The sequence below is a fragment of the Armigeres subalbatus genome, chromosome 1 (assembly GCF_024139115.2).
Source record: "Armigeres subalbatus isolate Guangzhou_Male chromosome 1, GZ_Asu_2, whole genome shotgun sequence".
Lineage (NCBI taxonomy): Eukaryota > Metazoa > Arthropoda > Insecta > Diptera > Culicidae > Armigeres > Armigeres subalbatus.
Genome location: NC_085139.1, coordinates 262,417,800 through 262,433,209, shown reverse-complemented (window position 1 = coordinate 262,433,209; position 15,410 = coordinate 262,417,800). Strand labels below are relative to the sequence as shown.

The 15,410-nt window shown below is 41.4% G+C and overlaps 2 protein-coding genes across 2 annotated transcripts; one reads left to right on the top strand and one right to left on the bottom strand.

Moving 5' to 3' along the window:
• Window positions 1-1,574: 1,574 nt before the first annotated feature.
• LOC134213392 (3-hydroxyacyl-CoA dehydrogenase type-2-like) lies at window positions 1,575-2,867 on the top strand. Its single transcript, XM_062692416.1, has 3 exons — window positions 1,575-1,943; window positions 2,012-2,176; window positions 2,242-2,867. Exons 1-3 carry the CDS (start codon window positions 1,935-1,937, stop codon window positions 2,833-2,835), a joined length of 768 nt encoding a protein of 255 aa, XP_062548400.1. The 5' UTR covers window positions 1,575-1,934; the 3' UTR covers window positions 2,836-2,867.
• Window positions 2,868-2,872: 5 nt separating this feature from the next.
• LOC134213384 (uncharacterized) lies at window positions 2,873-15,101 on the bottom strand. The gene is made up of 4 exons (XM_062692402.1): window positions 14,787-15,101; window positions 14,550-14,683; window positions 3,733-3,856; window positions 2,873-3,673 (listed from the first exon to the last, which is right to left on the bottom strand). Exons 1-4 carry the CDS (start codon window positions 14,937-14,939, stop codon window positions 2,873-2,875), a joined length of 1,212 nt encoding a protein of 403 aa, XP_062548386.1. The 5' UTR covers window positions 14,940-15,101.
• Between the last annotated feature and the right edge of the window lie 309 nt (window positions 15,102-15,410).

Below are 15,410 nucleotides of genomic sequence, written 5' to 3'. Positions count from 1 at the left end.
ACTGTCCTCTTTGTCTTGCAGATCGGCAGCATCGGTTGGCGCATAACATTGGATGATAGTAAGGTTTCGGACCCGTGTTCTAAATCTGGCAACGATTATCCTTTCACTTATAGTTTCCCACTTCATAAGCGCAGAGTGTGCCTGAGCGCTTAGTAGGAAGCCAACTCCGCGATACCGGGGAGCGTGTTCACCTCGTAAACCAGAGTATAGCAGAACTTGTCCCGACGGCGTGCTGTGTTCTCCAAAGTGTGGCCAACGGACTTCACTCAGTCCCAGGATCTCAAGCTTCATGCGCGTGCCTCATTGGCAACTTTTGGTATTACTACTTCAGTATTTTACCTCTTATGCAAGGCAAGTTCCGAACAAAGTAACTTCATCGCCTTCAACACAACCAACATGTGAAATGGTGCCTTATTTATTTGGTTCTCACTTAATAATAAAACAATAATCGATACCTTACAGATCACGAAGAAGTTATCTTCGCCTTACAGTATCTTGAGTGGTCATCGACTGATCGCCTCGGCGGTTATGTCTGAAATCTAAGTTGACAACAAAACAAACTGACCGCACTTCAAGACCACGCAGAATGGATACGATTTCAAGCATAACACTCGAGATTATTTAATCGATCACTGATTATTCAAATAAGCATTAGTTGCTCAAGTAAACAACAGATGTCCTCAAGGATGTTATCGATCATTTAGTAATCTGCCTTCGATCATTTAGTAGTTTGTCAATAACTCATTCCAGAGGCTTAATTTCAAAATGTGTTGTATGGTGGACTTCTAGTTCAAATGTTTATCTACAACTCTACCTAACAGTTCGTTGTTTGAATTTCACTAATAACGGAGCTACAGCGCTAGTAGCAGTAACTTAGACTAAATGATTGCATATTTTGTTATCATTTAGTATATGTAAGTATAGCAACTAGCACCGTAACTTTTTTAATAGTGGAATTCAAACATCGACCTGTTAAGGAGGGTTGTAGGAAAACCTTCGCACTAAAAGTCCACCATACAATACATTTTGAAATTAGGCCTCTGGAATGAGTTATTGACAAACTACTAAATGATCGAACGCAGATTACTAAAAGATCGATAACATCCTTGGATGTCGTTAATGTTTGGGTGACAATGCTAGAGTGCTTTGAAAATAGGTCGTATGTGCAAAAGAGAGTCTCTCTTTGGATCTATTCTCTTTCGATTATTACGAAACTATACAAAAGTTTACTTTGAATTTTTTGGCAGATATCCAAAGACAATAGCTTTATCTATCATGCAGAAGTGAAAATGTAGCAAAACATGCAAAACTAGCCGATATATTAGCGAAAGAGAGCGTGATCAAAGAGAATCTCTCGTTTGCACATACGACCTATTCTCAAAGCAATCTATCAATCATTATGATTCTTTTTCGGGAAATGTTCCATGTGTGATGTCTGTGGAAAAACTATCTAACAGTTAGCAAACGTATTCATTCTGCGTGGCTCGATACATTATGGCCGATTTCTGGCACTAAAGATCTGTAGTCGTCTCGTGAAATATGTTCTTCTTCATTCTTTCTTCTTTCCCATCATTTCGAAAGTTCATCGACTTCAGAAGCGCTTTGCGTGTACAGTGGCAAAAGACCTCCATCGTGGGTTTACCGCTGTGGTTGACTACCGTTCAGAAATATTACTCATACCTACGAAAAAAGAAAAACTTATTGATCTATTCAACAACATTGTCAAATTAACATTCATAACGACTGAAATCAATCTGCATTGTGGTGTATTTTTGGTTGCTTTTTTTTTGTCAAGCACTAATTGCTCTCTGTACCGTTGCAAAGCTTTCTGTGATAAGAAGTATTCCCACCAGCTCCGCCAACAGTTATCTCATAATGGACTTTGCGCGCGATAGCAAACGGCTGTTCAGTGTACCCCAAGCAGTCCTGTAGCTATGTTGAAGGTTTGTTTACAAGTATTATTTGAGAAATCTGTCTGTTATTGGTCAATTATTTTCGTCTGGTACTACAGAACGCCGTTGCATTAATTACCGGCGGAGCGTCCGGGCTAGGATTAGCCACAGTCGAACGGTTTGCACGATTGGGATGCAGAGTGGTGGTGGCCGATCTACCATCGTCAAACGGAGAAAAAGTTGCTTCGACATTGGGAGATAATGTGATATTTGTACCCACGGATGTAAGGTCTTGCAAGTATGTAACAGGGCCGTCATCCTAACCGAATTATGTTATGCTTTGTTGTAGGTTTCTTCGGAACAAGGTGTGTCCAACACCCTTGATGAAATAAAAAATCAGTTCACTCGATTGGACGTCCTCGTTAACTGCGCCGGAATTGCCTTCCCGGAAAAGGTATACGACTTTAAAAAGAGCAAACCGCACAGTTTGAAGTCGTTTCAGGCCTTGTTGAACGTTAATACAGTAGGCACTTTCAATGTCATTCGATTAACCGCTGGTTTAATGGCGCAGAATGACCCGGATGGTAACGGTCAACGCGGAGTTATCGTCAACACGGCTTCTGTACTGGGATACGATGCGCAATCGGGGTTGGCAGCTTATTCGGCCACTAAAGCCGCCATTATCGGAATGACTCTTCCGATTGCGCGTGATCTAAGCGGCCAGGGAATTCGGGTAAACACAATTGCACCCGGTTTGTTCGGGACCAACATGACAGACGAACTTCCGAAGCAGGTGACCAAGATGCTGATCAGTATCATTCCGTTTCCGAAAAGAGCTGGCCATCCGGACGAGTTTGCTCAGCTGGTGCAAAGTATTGTGGAGAACCCTATGCTAAATGGGGAAGTGATTCGATTGGACGGAGCTGCAAGATTCAACGTTTGATTTATTGGCAATAAAAAGTATTTTCAATGCAATATTCTTAATTTCTATAACCCATCATGATCTCGGCGTAGCCACGAGCTAGTGTTTCCGATCGCCCCGTAGTGCCGATGGCCATCAACTTGTGACAATAGCGATTGGTATGGTACGGGTAAACTACACGTAAATGGTACATCATACCCAAGCTGAACATGTACATTAGTAGTACCGTGGGAAACCGATCTATCATTTGGACAATCTTGGGTTTGGGCAGTTTTGATTTCATGTACACCAACCAGTAAACTTCTACCAATTCCGATATGGGATACGTGAACAATAGGTAGTTTGGATAAAGACAATACGCGGTCCCGCTGATGAATCCCGTTATGGTGGCTCGAACTAACGGACTAAGATTGCTGTTCTGAATCAGGTAACAGTTGAAAAACTCGTAGAGAGCTTTGTACGCAGTGAAGAATCCAATAAGGCCGTAATCAAATCTGGAGACCATCGTTCTGGCAAATTGTAGCGGGTTTCGAAAGGCCATAGTGAGTCTCGGCAATGCGTTCTTTATCAGACAAATGGCCAGTCCAAAGTAGAAGGATTTTTTAACCTGAGTGGTGACATGTAAAACGCACGATCGATCGGGATGATGTGAACAACTGTTCGGCCGGATGGTTTCGTTGTCGCCTGTGCCACGATTCCGGTAAATACTGGCAAACCAGAAACGATTGATTTGCAGATATTCGAGAGCAGGCAGCATAGCGGCACTAAAGATGCTGAAGAACAGAGTTCCGGCAAGTTTAGATGCACGTAGGGCTTCAGCGGTAGTTCCACGCAGACGTCGGATGAGAAATTCGATATACTGTGGAGGCAAAGTGCAGTTAAGTAATGGACCGATTGGCAATAATTAATGTTGCTTACCATATTAAACAATCCTATTCCCTGAGCGTGTACGATTGTTCTGGGGAGATACATACATGTACATGCACCGAGGAACGAAGGAATGAATGTGAAGAAGGGGGCCGAAAATCTACCGAATAGGTTGCTGCCAAAAAAAAATGAGATACGGTTTTTAGAAATCTGAGCAAGAAAATCAATAATTTAAAGGACCGTTGTCGAGGGTGAGAATGGGTCACTGTTTCAACTACTTAGAATGCTTAACTAAAACATAAGAGACCTTTTTGAACGATTTTACTCTACGACCTCTTAGCTGCCGGTGAGAGCGATGACCCATTGTCCCCCCGATGGCGGGACTCGAATACTAGAAGCATAGGTTTCTTCACTCGGGTATCTGATCTTGTCGCTACTCCATTGGCCTACCGACATTGGAATCAAATACATATCCATGTCGTGGTCGTTTTACAAAAAAAAATGTCTCTCTTACTTTGTCTAGGATAAGAACAGTGCATTTCGGGATTAAATGAAAAATTGTAGTTTGTTTGACGGTTCCAGGTCAAAACAAACTGCAACCTTTAATCGAATCTCGAAATGGCCTGTTCTTATATACATATGGCAAGGAGTTGCATTCAATTGTTTTATTTTTCGACGGATCGGCGAGTGGCTGGTCAAAGGGGAATAGCAGTGATCTTTTCGGTAATGAACTGCGACTTGGGCTATGAATTTCGTTTTGAGTAGCAAGAAATAAAGATAAACCAGTTCAGCTTTTTCTTATTTTCTTACAAACATAGAGATCAGATGCGTGATTTGATCGAAAAATCATTCAAGATAACCTTTGTGTGGGCTCATCCCATTACCTAATATATGGCAATGAGAAGGCGGACTCGCTAGCAGAGGTGCGCGCACAGGAAGATGAAGTTTATGATAGACAAATTTCGAACAACGAGTTTTTTATCTTCAAAATTGTCAAATGAATTGGTCACACAATGAACTTGGACGGTGGCTATTTTCCATAGTTCCTAAAGCTTCTGCGCGAGCGTGGTTCAGAGGTGAGGATTTAAGCCGAGCCTTCATTCGCACGATGTCGAGGCTTATGTCTAATCACTATTCACTAAACGCATATCTCTATAGATTTAACGTGGTCGATATCAATCTATGTAGGTGTGTCGCCGGTTACGATGACATCGATCACGTAGTTTGGTATTGCACGAATACCCTTGTGGCCCGAGATTAACAACCCTACAGAGAGTTAAGAGGTGTTTTGGGGTATCGCGATGTGGTTTATATGCAGGCTATCTATGCCTTTCTTTGCTCGTCTATTTTTTCTTTATCGTTTTTTTTCTTGTTTTTGTTCTATTGTTCCTGAAATACCCCGTCCGTTCTGCATAAAGTAATTTCTAACCTTTAGTCACCACGAGTATTTTGGTCTTTATCCCTTCCCAACTAACTGTTAATGATAAGATGATATACATTGTATTGTTATCATATTCGACTTGAGAATTGCGGTTCCGCAAAGTGTTTCACACGACTGAGCCTACCAAATAAATGAAATGGTAAAAAAAAGATAGAGCCAACTTTCATAGGAGCAGAAAAAATATAGCATGGACCAATCGAAGCTGTATGATGGTCATAAGGTATACAGTGATTCAAGTCCGAATTCGTACACCACCTAATAAATCATTTCCTTTTCGATATGAAAGCACACATGTAGATTTTATAAAACTTTATTTACCTATAATTATAGCATAAAATGTGAGTGTGAATGCATGTAATTTATTTTTGCAAAAAATGTTTTTAGTTTACTAAAAATGATTTAACTTTTAAACATGTGTCAATATTCGTTCAAATTCAAATTCGTACAGTATTAGTAATGTTTGCGTAATTTTGAAAATGCAAAGCAGTATTAAGATTTAATACTTGGTATGGTAACCTTTGCTCATTATAACAGCTTTCAGCCGTTTTGGGATGCTGTCAACGAGTTATTTGGCTCGTTTTCCTTGACATTTTGAACCAGAATTTGAAACAAAGTGCCTGAAAAATGGGATTAGATCAAGGGAACACGGAACAAGTTCATTCCGTGCCGATAGTTCGAACGAGCCAGACGTATGTGCTGTGTCTCATCGCGGATTGTGTTCGGTAGTGCGAGTGCTATTGTGTGGTGCGTATCCTACCTACGGATCCAAGGCGATCACTGTCGGCGAGGGGAAGTAGCTGCAGGCTATTGTTACTGCTGCTACCTACAGCAGCAGCCGCAAAAAAGGGGCAAATATTGTTGTATTGTTCTCCCACAGAGTGGGTCTGATTAGAATAGTTTGAATTAGTTTCTTTTTCTGAGTTCTTTTTTAATTTGTTGATAGTTACTTGATACTTGATGGGCTACAGCTCTTCGATGAACCTACGCCGAATGGAGTATCCTTCTCCACTGGACTCGATCCTGGGCCAATCGCTTCCAGTCGCCCTGAACATTGAGCGCCCTCAGGTCCTTTTCAACTGCAAAAAGCCATCGTGTACGCGGCCTTCCACGAAGCCTGCGGCCTCTTCTGGGTTCTCTACTAAATATCCCAATATCCCAAATCCCAGGAGCATATGCGATTTTGTGATAATGGTACCGCTTCTTTGCACACCAGCTCTCCTAATTGCTCCCTCGAGCGCTATATTGAACAGTAGATTCGAGAGTGCATCACCCTGCTTTAATCCATCTAAGGTAACAAATGACGTCGATATTTCATCCGCAACCCTTACACTTGATTTTGATCCGTCCAGCGTTATACGAATCAGCCGTTTCACTGAATCGTACGCCGCCTTGGAATCAATAAACAGATGATGTGTCTGCAAGTTGTACTCCCGGAATTTATCAAGGATTTGTCTCAGGGTAAACATTTGATCCGTCGTTGATCGGCCCTCACGAAAACCTGCTTGGTATTCGCCGACGAAGGACTCTTCAAGTAGTCTCAATCTGTTGAACAGAATACGGGACATAATTTTGTACGCCGAATTAAGGAGGGTTATTCCTCGGTAATTGGCGCACTCCTTTCTTAAAGAGAGGGCAAATGAGGCCGTCTAACCAGCTAGCAGGCATTTCCTCGTCTTCCCATATTTTCGACATAATATGGTGCAGAACTTCATAAAACTGCTCACTGCCATGTTTGGGAAGTTCAGCCGGGATCTGGTCCTTCCCCGCAGCCTTATTGTTTTTCGGCTCATTAACAGCTTTTTTAACCTCATCTAGTGAAGGCGACTCCACAGCTTGTCCATCGGCGCTAATATTTATTCTGTTCACCGATGCACCGCCACTTCCTCTATTCAACAAAGTCTCGAAGTGTTGCTTCCACCTGGCAGCCACTTCGGTTTTATCTGTCAGCAAATTCCCTTGTTGGTCGTTGCACATAACGTCATTGACAGACTCATAAAACCTCCGCATATCGTTCTGCTTCATTTTTTTTCCTGGCTCTCACTAATAACTTGTTCTTCGTACTTTTTTTTTCTTCCTGCGGTGGGTTCGTTTTTCGGCTGCTCTTGCTTCTTCTCTATTCGATCGGGTACCCGACACCAACATCCGGCTTCTGGCAACGTTCTTCTCGTCTGTCACTCTCTGACACTCCACATCGAACCAACCCGTCCTTGGTCGCCTCTGTGCAGTGCCTACCACTTCTCGTACTGTTGTGCTCACCGCTCCATGGATCGACTCCCATAGATCGTTGATGTTGTCGCTAACGTTGATTGCACTTATCCGTTCGTCGAGCTTCTGGCGGTACTCAGCCGATACTCCTTCCGCCGACAATCGCTGGATATTGTAACGCATCGTACGCTGTGATCATTCGATCGATACAGTTGACAACCGTGATCGATATTTACTGACAACGAGGTAGTGATCAGAGTCAATGTTCGGACCTCTGAATGTCCGCACATCGATAACATTCGAGAAATGGCGCCCATCCACCAGGACATGGTCTATTTGGTTGCAAGCTTCACCATTTGGGGGTCTCCAGGTGTGCATTCGGATGTTCTTTCGTGCAAAGTAGGTGCTACTGATGGCCATCCCTCTGGCAGCAGCGAAATTTACTAGCCGTAGGCCGTTGTCATTGGTAGCGGAGTGAAGGCTCTCCCTACCGATTATGGGACGGAAAAAGTCCTCTCTACCGACTTGAGCGTAAGCGTCTCCGATTACAATTTTCACGTCATGCTTTGGGCACTCTCCATAGGATTTATCAAGACATTCATAAAACGTTGATTAGGCTGTAATTGAAGAATTTGTCCCGTATTCTCAACACACAGATTCGTTCGCTAATGGGTTTCCACCGCATTACTCGCTTCATCTGCTTGCCCATCCCTACGAAACCATCTCCATGCTCTGCTTTTTCGCCGCCGTGATAGATGTTACACTTGAATGAAGTGTTGGTCGTGGGGTCCACGGCTCGGAATTCACGTTCTCCGGATCTGGGCCATCGGACTTCTTGAATAGTGACCACGTTCACTCCAACTTTCTGCAGTACGCGAGCCAGAAGGCTCACTCGTTTAGGTTCATTTAGGGTCCTGACATTCCAGATACCGAGTTTCCAATCATAGTCCTTTATTTCGTTGCCGGGTCGGTTGCCAAAAATAACGTTCTCTTTTTCTTCTATCTCTATTTTTCGTGGTATTTGAGAGGCTTCAGTAAGCTACCTTACCGGGGTCGCGTTACCTACATCGCTATGATGGGGCTGCCACCTTAGGTATAGCTGACGCGATACATCATTTCGTTGATCAGCCGCTGGGTACCAGGCAGACGCTGTTTGAGCCGCACCTCCTGGTGAACAGACGGTCGAGGCGTACCTTCTCACTCTAGCTGATGTCAGAAGGACAACAGTGCCCAGGCTGCACTACCAGCTAAGTTCACAACCCTTAGCTGGCGGTCTTTTGTCATCGGACGACTCGTGGAAGCGTGAGATAGGAACTTGTGGGGACCAGAGCTCTGTTGGGCGCTCCTTCCTTGATGTCAACCCACCATTTTGCAGCCCAGTGGCTTTATACGGCCATGAAACATGGACGTTAAAGGAGGCTGATCGGAGAGCTTTCGGAGTGTTTGAGTGTAAGGTGCTGCGGACAATACTCGGCGGTAAACAGTAGAACGGTATCTGGCGGCGTCGCGTCACATGAATCACGAGTTGTACCAGATGTATAAAGGACTGGATATTATTAAGCTTATACAACACGGCAGACTACGGTGGGCAGGTCACGTTGTTCATATGCCGGAAGAACGTCAAGCGAAGATAATATTTAGTAGAGAACCCGGAAGAGGCCGCAGGCTTCGTGGAAGGCCGCGTACAGGATGGCTTTTTGCAGTTGAAGAGGACCTGAGGGCGCTCAATGTTCAGGGCGACTGGAAGCAATTGGCCCAAGATCGAGTCCAGTGGAGAAGGATACTCCATTAGGCGTAGGTTCATCGAAGAGCTGTAGCCCATCAAGAATCAAGTAAGTATTTGCAAAATTAGATTAGAAAATTTGTGTAATAATTTGTGCAATATAAAGAAATAAAAAAAGCATCAAAACCAAGACAAAAAATGTCACATAAATCCTTGCATAAATCTTAATAATATTTACTAGCCATTTTGTATTCGAAAAATTTGATTGACGACATTACCAACACCATCGAAAACAAAACTAAGGGTATGCGATAACGCTATTTTGCTAACGAAACGAAACGAAATTAGAAATGCTACTGTTTAATCGAAACGAAACGATACGAAATTCAAATTTACTTCCGAGACCTCGAAACGAAACGAAATTCGGGTCCATTTGATTCGAAATTTTACGAAACGAAATGAAATTTAATTTTTTTTTCGTAGAATTTTTAGTAAATAGTTTTTTTTTACAATTAGGCCGATACAAATATTTAAAATCCATTTTGTCTCCCCCCCCCTCGGATTTTTTTGCCAAAAAATAATATTTTCAGGGGGCAACAAAATAAAATTCGGATAATTTTGAGGATTTTCAAAACATTCTTTAACAAATCCGAGGAGTTTTTTGATTTTTTTTCATTTTAATATTTATTTTTTATTATCCCCCTCTTGACCTTTCGAAGACCAGTAGGACAAAAAGTTAATTAAATATTTGTACCGTCGTCGGGGGTGACAATGGGTCAAATGGGGGAGAATGGGTCACTGTTTCAACCACTTACAATGATTGCAGAATAAATTGAATGTATCTGAGGGCAAGAAGACTAAACTATAAGAGACCATTTTGAACGATTTTGCCCTACGACTTCCAGACGGCTTGTAATAGCGATGACCCATTCTCACCCCGCCCTCCCCTTCAGACCCATTGTCACCCCCGATGGCGGTAACGAAAAAAAAACGAATAAAAAAATCTACGGGGAAAATAATTTTGTTTAATATTTTTAGAGTCAAATAAGGTCGATACAAATATAAAAAAAATTACCCCCTAGAATTTTTTTGTTCTAAAATAAAATTTTGATGCGACAACAAAAAAGAATTTCGGAAAATTATAAGGATTTTCTAAATATTCTTTAACAAATCCGAGGAGGTTTTAGATTTTTTTTTCTTTCTTTTTAATATTTATCTTTTATTACCCCCTTCCCTTTGACCTTTCTGGCATCAATAGGACATATTTTTTATTAAATGTAACGGCCTAAGAATAAAATCAGCAATGCTCATTGTAAAAATGAATGTGAATAATGTATTTGCCCAGAAGCTGTTCTGGATTCATATTTTATACCAGTCAACTATTAAAAACTTAAAATTGGCATACGCTCAGCTCTATTTTCTGCAGATTTGATCCACGAAGGAATCACGAATTTCAAATATTTTGGTGCATGAATGCGTCATTTTAACTACGGATTAGTCCACTTTGCAAATACGGCGCTTTTCTTGGCAGCAACGTAATTATATAATAAATTTGAAAATTTTAAAAACATGTGTTGTACCTACACTGCTGGGGAAACCAGCGAGTTCGATCTATTTTGCTCCAGTTCCAGATTCAAACTAGAATAGTGATCGAAAATTTGAATTGAAACAAAATCACTAATGATTTCAATCTACATAAATGTCACCCAAATGCCATAGGGAGAATCTAGCTTAATTTTGCAAAAGTACATACAGGGGTTAGACAAAAAGGTTGAGATATGCAAAATAATGTCAAAGTTCAAATCAGCGTAGCTTTGCTTACAATCAGTGTTGGTAGAATCATGCTCAAATCTCACTCACCGAAGCATCATGCGCGAGCTGACTCGCTTACGATTCTGCATGGAGAGCATCGCGCATGAGTTTTTCACGCAGAATCGCATTGTTTCGCTCATTCGCCGAAAAATGATTTCGCTCCAAAAAGTGTCAAAACCCAATCGAAGCGTATTGTATGTTTACGTATGGATTTACTATCTATTGTTTTAAGCAAAGAAAGTTATTCCGATGAATTTAACGAAGAAGAACACGCAAAAATCGCGCAATGATGCAAATCGCGAGTCGAATCATGGACGATTCTCTGGGCCATGAGTCGGGTGAGGTTTGTCTCGCGCTTGATTTGAATCGTGGATGAGATTTGAGAATTTGAGTTTTTACAATGTTACAATAGTTACAATGATCCGATTTTGATGAAACTGGGACCATCGGACGCGGAAACTCTTCTAGTATACTGTCCCAATGCAAAACCTCTGGTTGGCCATTGGCCACCGGAGATGTTCCGGGTTTTCTGAGAGTATGTTAAAAATGCATTTTTTCTTCTGCTTGTCATTTTATATGACGTTTACTGGCATCATGTTTTATGCATTCCCCAGAAACAAGAACTAATATGCTGACCAATGCTGGCTGCAAATCGAGAATCCATTAGGTATACGCAGAGATATGGCCATTTTCGTGAAAACGGTACGGGATTGGCCATACACCCTGAACAAATATCACTTTCGCAGAACACTAGGAACCTGTTACAAATTGGCCAGAGAGTCTTACAGTCCTCAAAATGTATCTTTAATAAAGATCCTACATCGTCTTGAGAAAACATGAATTTTGACACCCATATATGCATGGTTCCAGATGGTGTCAAAACCGGCCCCTCCTGGAACGCCCATGGAACCTGCTGTAAAGGTGGCAGTGGACCCCAGTGTTGTAAAATGTCATTTGCATTGGTTTGTATAATTTTCCCAGGACTTTTTTCAGTAGTTAGCTATCAACTATCGAGTATAACGAACTTATAGCGCTCAAATGTGGCTACAACTTTGTCTAACAAGACATTGCTGTAAATATGTAATCTGGGGCGTGGGAGGCAAAATGTCATTCAAATGACATTATGTCAAATGACACGTGACATTTTGGAGAGATTTCACTCTCTAGCCTCAGATGTTATATTTAGAGCAATATACCCTCGCACAAAAATATAGCGCTACTCAAGCGTTATGCGTACATCTAAAATTATGAAGTAAATTTGGCTTCTGTAAAAAGTTATGCACAAATTAGTCAAATGACATGCAGATCAGACATCATGCACGCGTACAAAAAAGGATGAGATTGAGCAACGACTGCTACGCGCACATAAAATTTAGCGCGCGCGAGTCTCACGAAGCTCGTGTACCTCACATTAACATTGGTGAGTCGCATTGAGACATCTCAATGCGATCAGCTCATGCGCTGTTTGCCATGGCAAACCTTTGCAAACAACAGCGGAGATGCGTAAAACAGCTTGGGCGGGAAATTTTCATTCAATAATATCGTCGCCTAAGTAACGCCAGCTATGCATTCCTAGCGCATGCGATGAGTCTCATGAGGCGTACATTGAGACACGCTCACTTAGTTATTTTATGCGCGCGCTAGCTTCTCTCGTCACACTAAATCGGTGCTACGTGAGCTTTTGTAGCTCATGGCACACTGTCTCATCCATGTATACATGAGAATTAAGAGACTCTGATGCAGATGACATTTTACAAGCCTGGTGGACCCTATCATTCTGGAAAAGTTTCTGTAATCATCGTCTCGCAAATCCATGAAGTCAGATACTCATATTTGCATTATTCCAATCTGTTATCATCTCGATCTACAGCCACGATTGGTCGCCGTATTAGTTCTAGTTTTTGGAGAAAGCATAAAACATGATGAAAGCAAACGTCACATAAATAACAAGCAATGATAAGCAATGGAAAAAATGCATCTTGAACCTGCCCTCGGAAAACCCGGAACATCTTCGGTGGTCAAGGACCAATTTCAGGTTTTGAAAAAGGACAGTATACTAGAAGAGTGTCCGCTTCTGATAGTCCTAGTTTTAGCTGGGTTCGATTTTCGGGTTGGAAATTGTCTCAACTTCCCTGTGCATAAAAGTATCATCGTGCTAGCCTCATGATATACAAAAGCAAAAATGGTGACCTGGCTTAGATACCTCGCAGTTAATAACTGTGGAAGTGCTTAATGAACACTAAGCTGCGAGGCGGCTCTGCCCCAGTGTGGGAATGTAATGCCAATAAAAAGAAGAAGATTTGGTTTCAAATATATTAATCGACTTTTTTGCTTCATTTACAAGATTGTTCACTTGTTCACACACCGCCGCCTGATCAGTTTACCCCGCACTAAGCAATAATGAATTATTTTCGACTATTAATTTGAATGATCAAAATGACATATTTGAATATATTTTATTATTCACAACAGGCTTAGAAAACCAATAAGATAAGTTTCGATACAATTGCATTGAACAATGCAATTTCTTGATAGCCACTTGTTGAACAGCAGCTGTTCTTAGGTTGTATAATTTTCCCCACCATCCATCCAGTTGATTGGGGTCTCGAAACGATTCAGAAAACATTGAGTCCACCATCCAATCAGGATGGAATTAGCGTTCTCCCATACAAGTGCGCTGCACTGTAGTATGCATACGCACTGGTTCAATATAAATCGCAAAACAGTTCTTTACTATGATACTGCGTGAGTAGAGCACATTTTATCTGTTATTTATGTAAATTAATGATGAAAGCACATCTAGTTTGCTGTAAGCTGTCTTACATGAACCTATAGCGATTATCTTAACATTGGATGGAACTATGAAGCTCAAGTTCAGTATGAAAACCAAATAAAAACATATTTTGGCTTTCTGATTTTTTTTTATTTGTCATGGCAATATGACAAAAACCCCTCACAAACATCAATCATATCAAATAGTAAAGGTATTTTTTATTCCACTTTAATCTTCATAAGCATACACTAACTGGTGTCGACATCAAAATATTCATTTTGCTCTATTTGCTCGGGTTCTGAGGCTCATACCATGCTGAAGGTGTGGTAAACTTAGTTGAATAGTTTTATTTGATGTAGATAATCTTTCATGTTATTCATGGGGTCATTTAATTCTATCACAACTGTTCCGTAATATCTTAACGTGTTCTTGTTTTATTCTACAGCTCGGCTCGAGATATACACTCCTATCATCGGAGTGATTTAATAATTATAACCGCATTGAAAGAGTGAATCAACTTCTTCTTCAATGGCTCTACATTCCAACTGGAACTTGGCCTGCTTTTCAACTTAGTATTCAATTAGCATTTCCTCAGTTATTAATTGAAAGCTTTTCTATGCCCGCCATTGCATGAGTATGTATCTTGTGTGGCAAGTACAATAGATACATGCCCAGGGAGTCGAGAATGTTTCCAACCCGAAAACATCCTAGACCGGACCGAGAATAGAACTAACCATCTCCGGATTGACAATCATACGCATTTGCTCGCAAGGCTACTGGAGACCAAAGTAAATCCACTAGTTATCACATTTTTCATACTGTCAAGATTTGCATTTAGTTACTACCATTTCAGTAATAGCCTGATGGATAATTTCAAAAGATGTAGCGCACTATACAAACCAATGAATACTCACTAGAATCCGCAAAAGAAGTGGAAGCTACCGGCCGTCATCGGCAACCCAGCAATTATGCATCGCAGATATTGCAGTAAAGAGTTTTTCCAAACCTCCGGGTCGTCCCATTGATTCATCCGAAACAGTAACGCCGTCTGTGAAACATTTAGAGTTAAGCATCTAACGTGGTTTCGTGCCTTCCAAGCGAATCTTAATTTCATTGAACTTTGATCCAACCGAAAACTAATTCAACATTACCACAGCTCCCGGGAGGTAGTGCCTCATAGCACCCACAATTCCTTGATAAATGTAAATTTGTCCTGCCTCGAAGCACGTGTAACCCGGATGAAGCATATCCCGGCATGATTTATCTCGAGTTGCCTCGTAGAAGTATTTGCTTAATGTTCCCATTGGATATCGGCTTCCGTTCGACTTTGCCTCACTCAGTCGACAACTTAACAGTGCGCGGTGGGTCAAGCAGGTCTGCCACAACACTACGCAGCAATACACGATATTTATGAAAGGCGTGCGTTCCGCTGCGCAGAAACTACAATGAAGCGTGTCTGGTAGCGGTTTAATTAACACTGATAGTAAAGCTATCTTTCGCCAATGGGAAGGGCATAACATATTAGGTGCTTCTAGCTCCCATGCTTATACTCCGTACGATAAGCTCGCTCAATTATTTAGTCGCTCTCTGAGTAATATCTAATATCCACATTATTCAAGTATGGGGCCAATCAAACATTACGGCCAAAGTTTGATGAAGAAGGGGTGATTAAGGAACCTTAAAAAGTAGAGGAAATCATAATGAAATCAACATTACAGGGATGTCTATATCCGAAGTATGTATTTCGTCGTTGTATGAAGGGATTACACCCTGTA

Bases quoted from the DNA above. Each gene is read 5' to 3' on its own strand.
- LOC134213384 (XM_062692402.1), bottom strand. From the start codon at position 14,939: ATGGGAACATTAAGCAAATACTTCTACGAGGCAACTCGAGATAAATCA. The intron at 3,857-14,549 runs GTGAGTATTCAT...TTTTTTTGGCAG, and splicing joins CACTTCTTTTGCGGATTCTA to CAACCTATTCGGTAGATTTT. The intron at 3,674-3,732 runs GTAAGCAACATT...TTGCCTCCACAG, and splicing joins GAATAGGATTGTTTAATATG to TATATCGAATTTCTCATCCG.
- LOC134213392 (XM_062692416.1), top strand. The intron at 2,177-2,241 runs GTAAGGTCTTGC...GCTTTGTTGTAG, and splicing joins TGATATTTGTACCCACGGAT to GTTTCTTCGGAACAAGGTGT.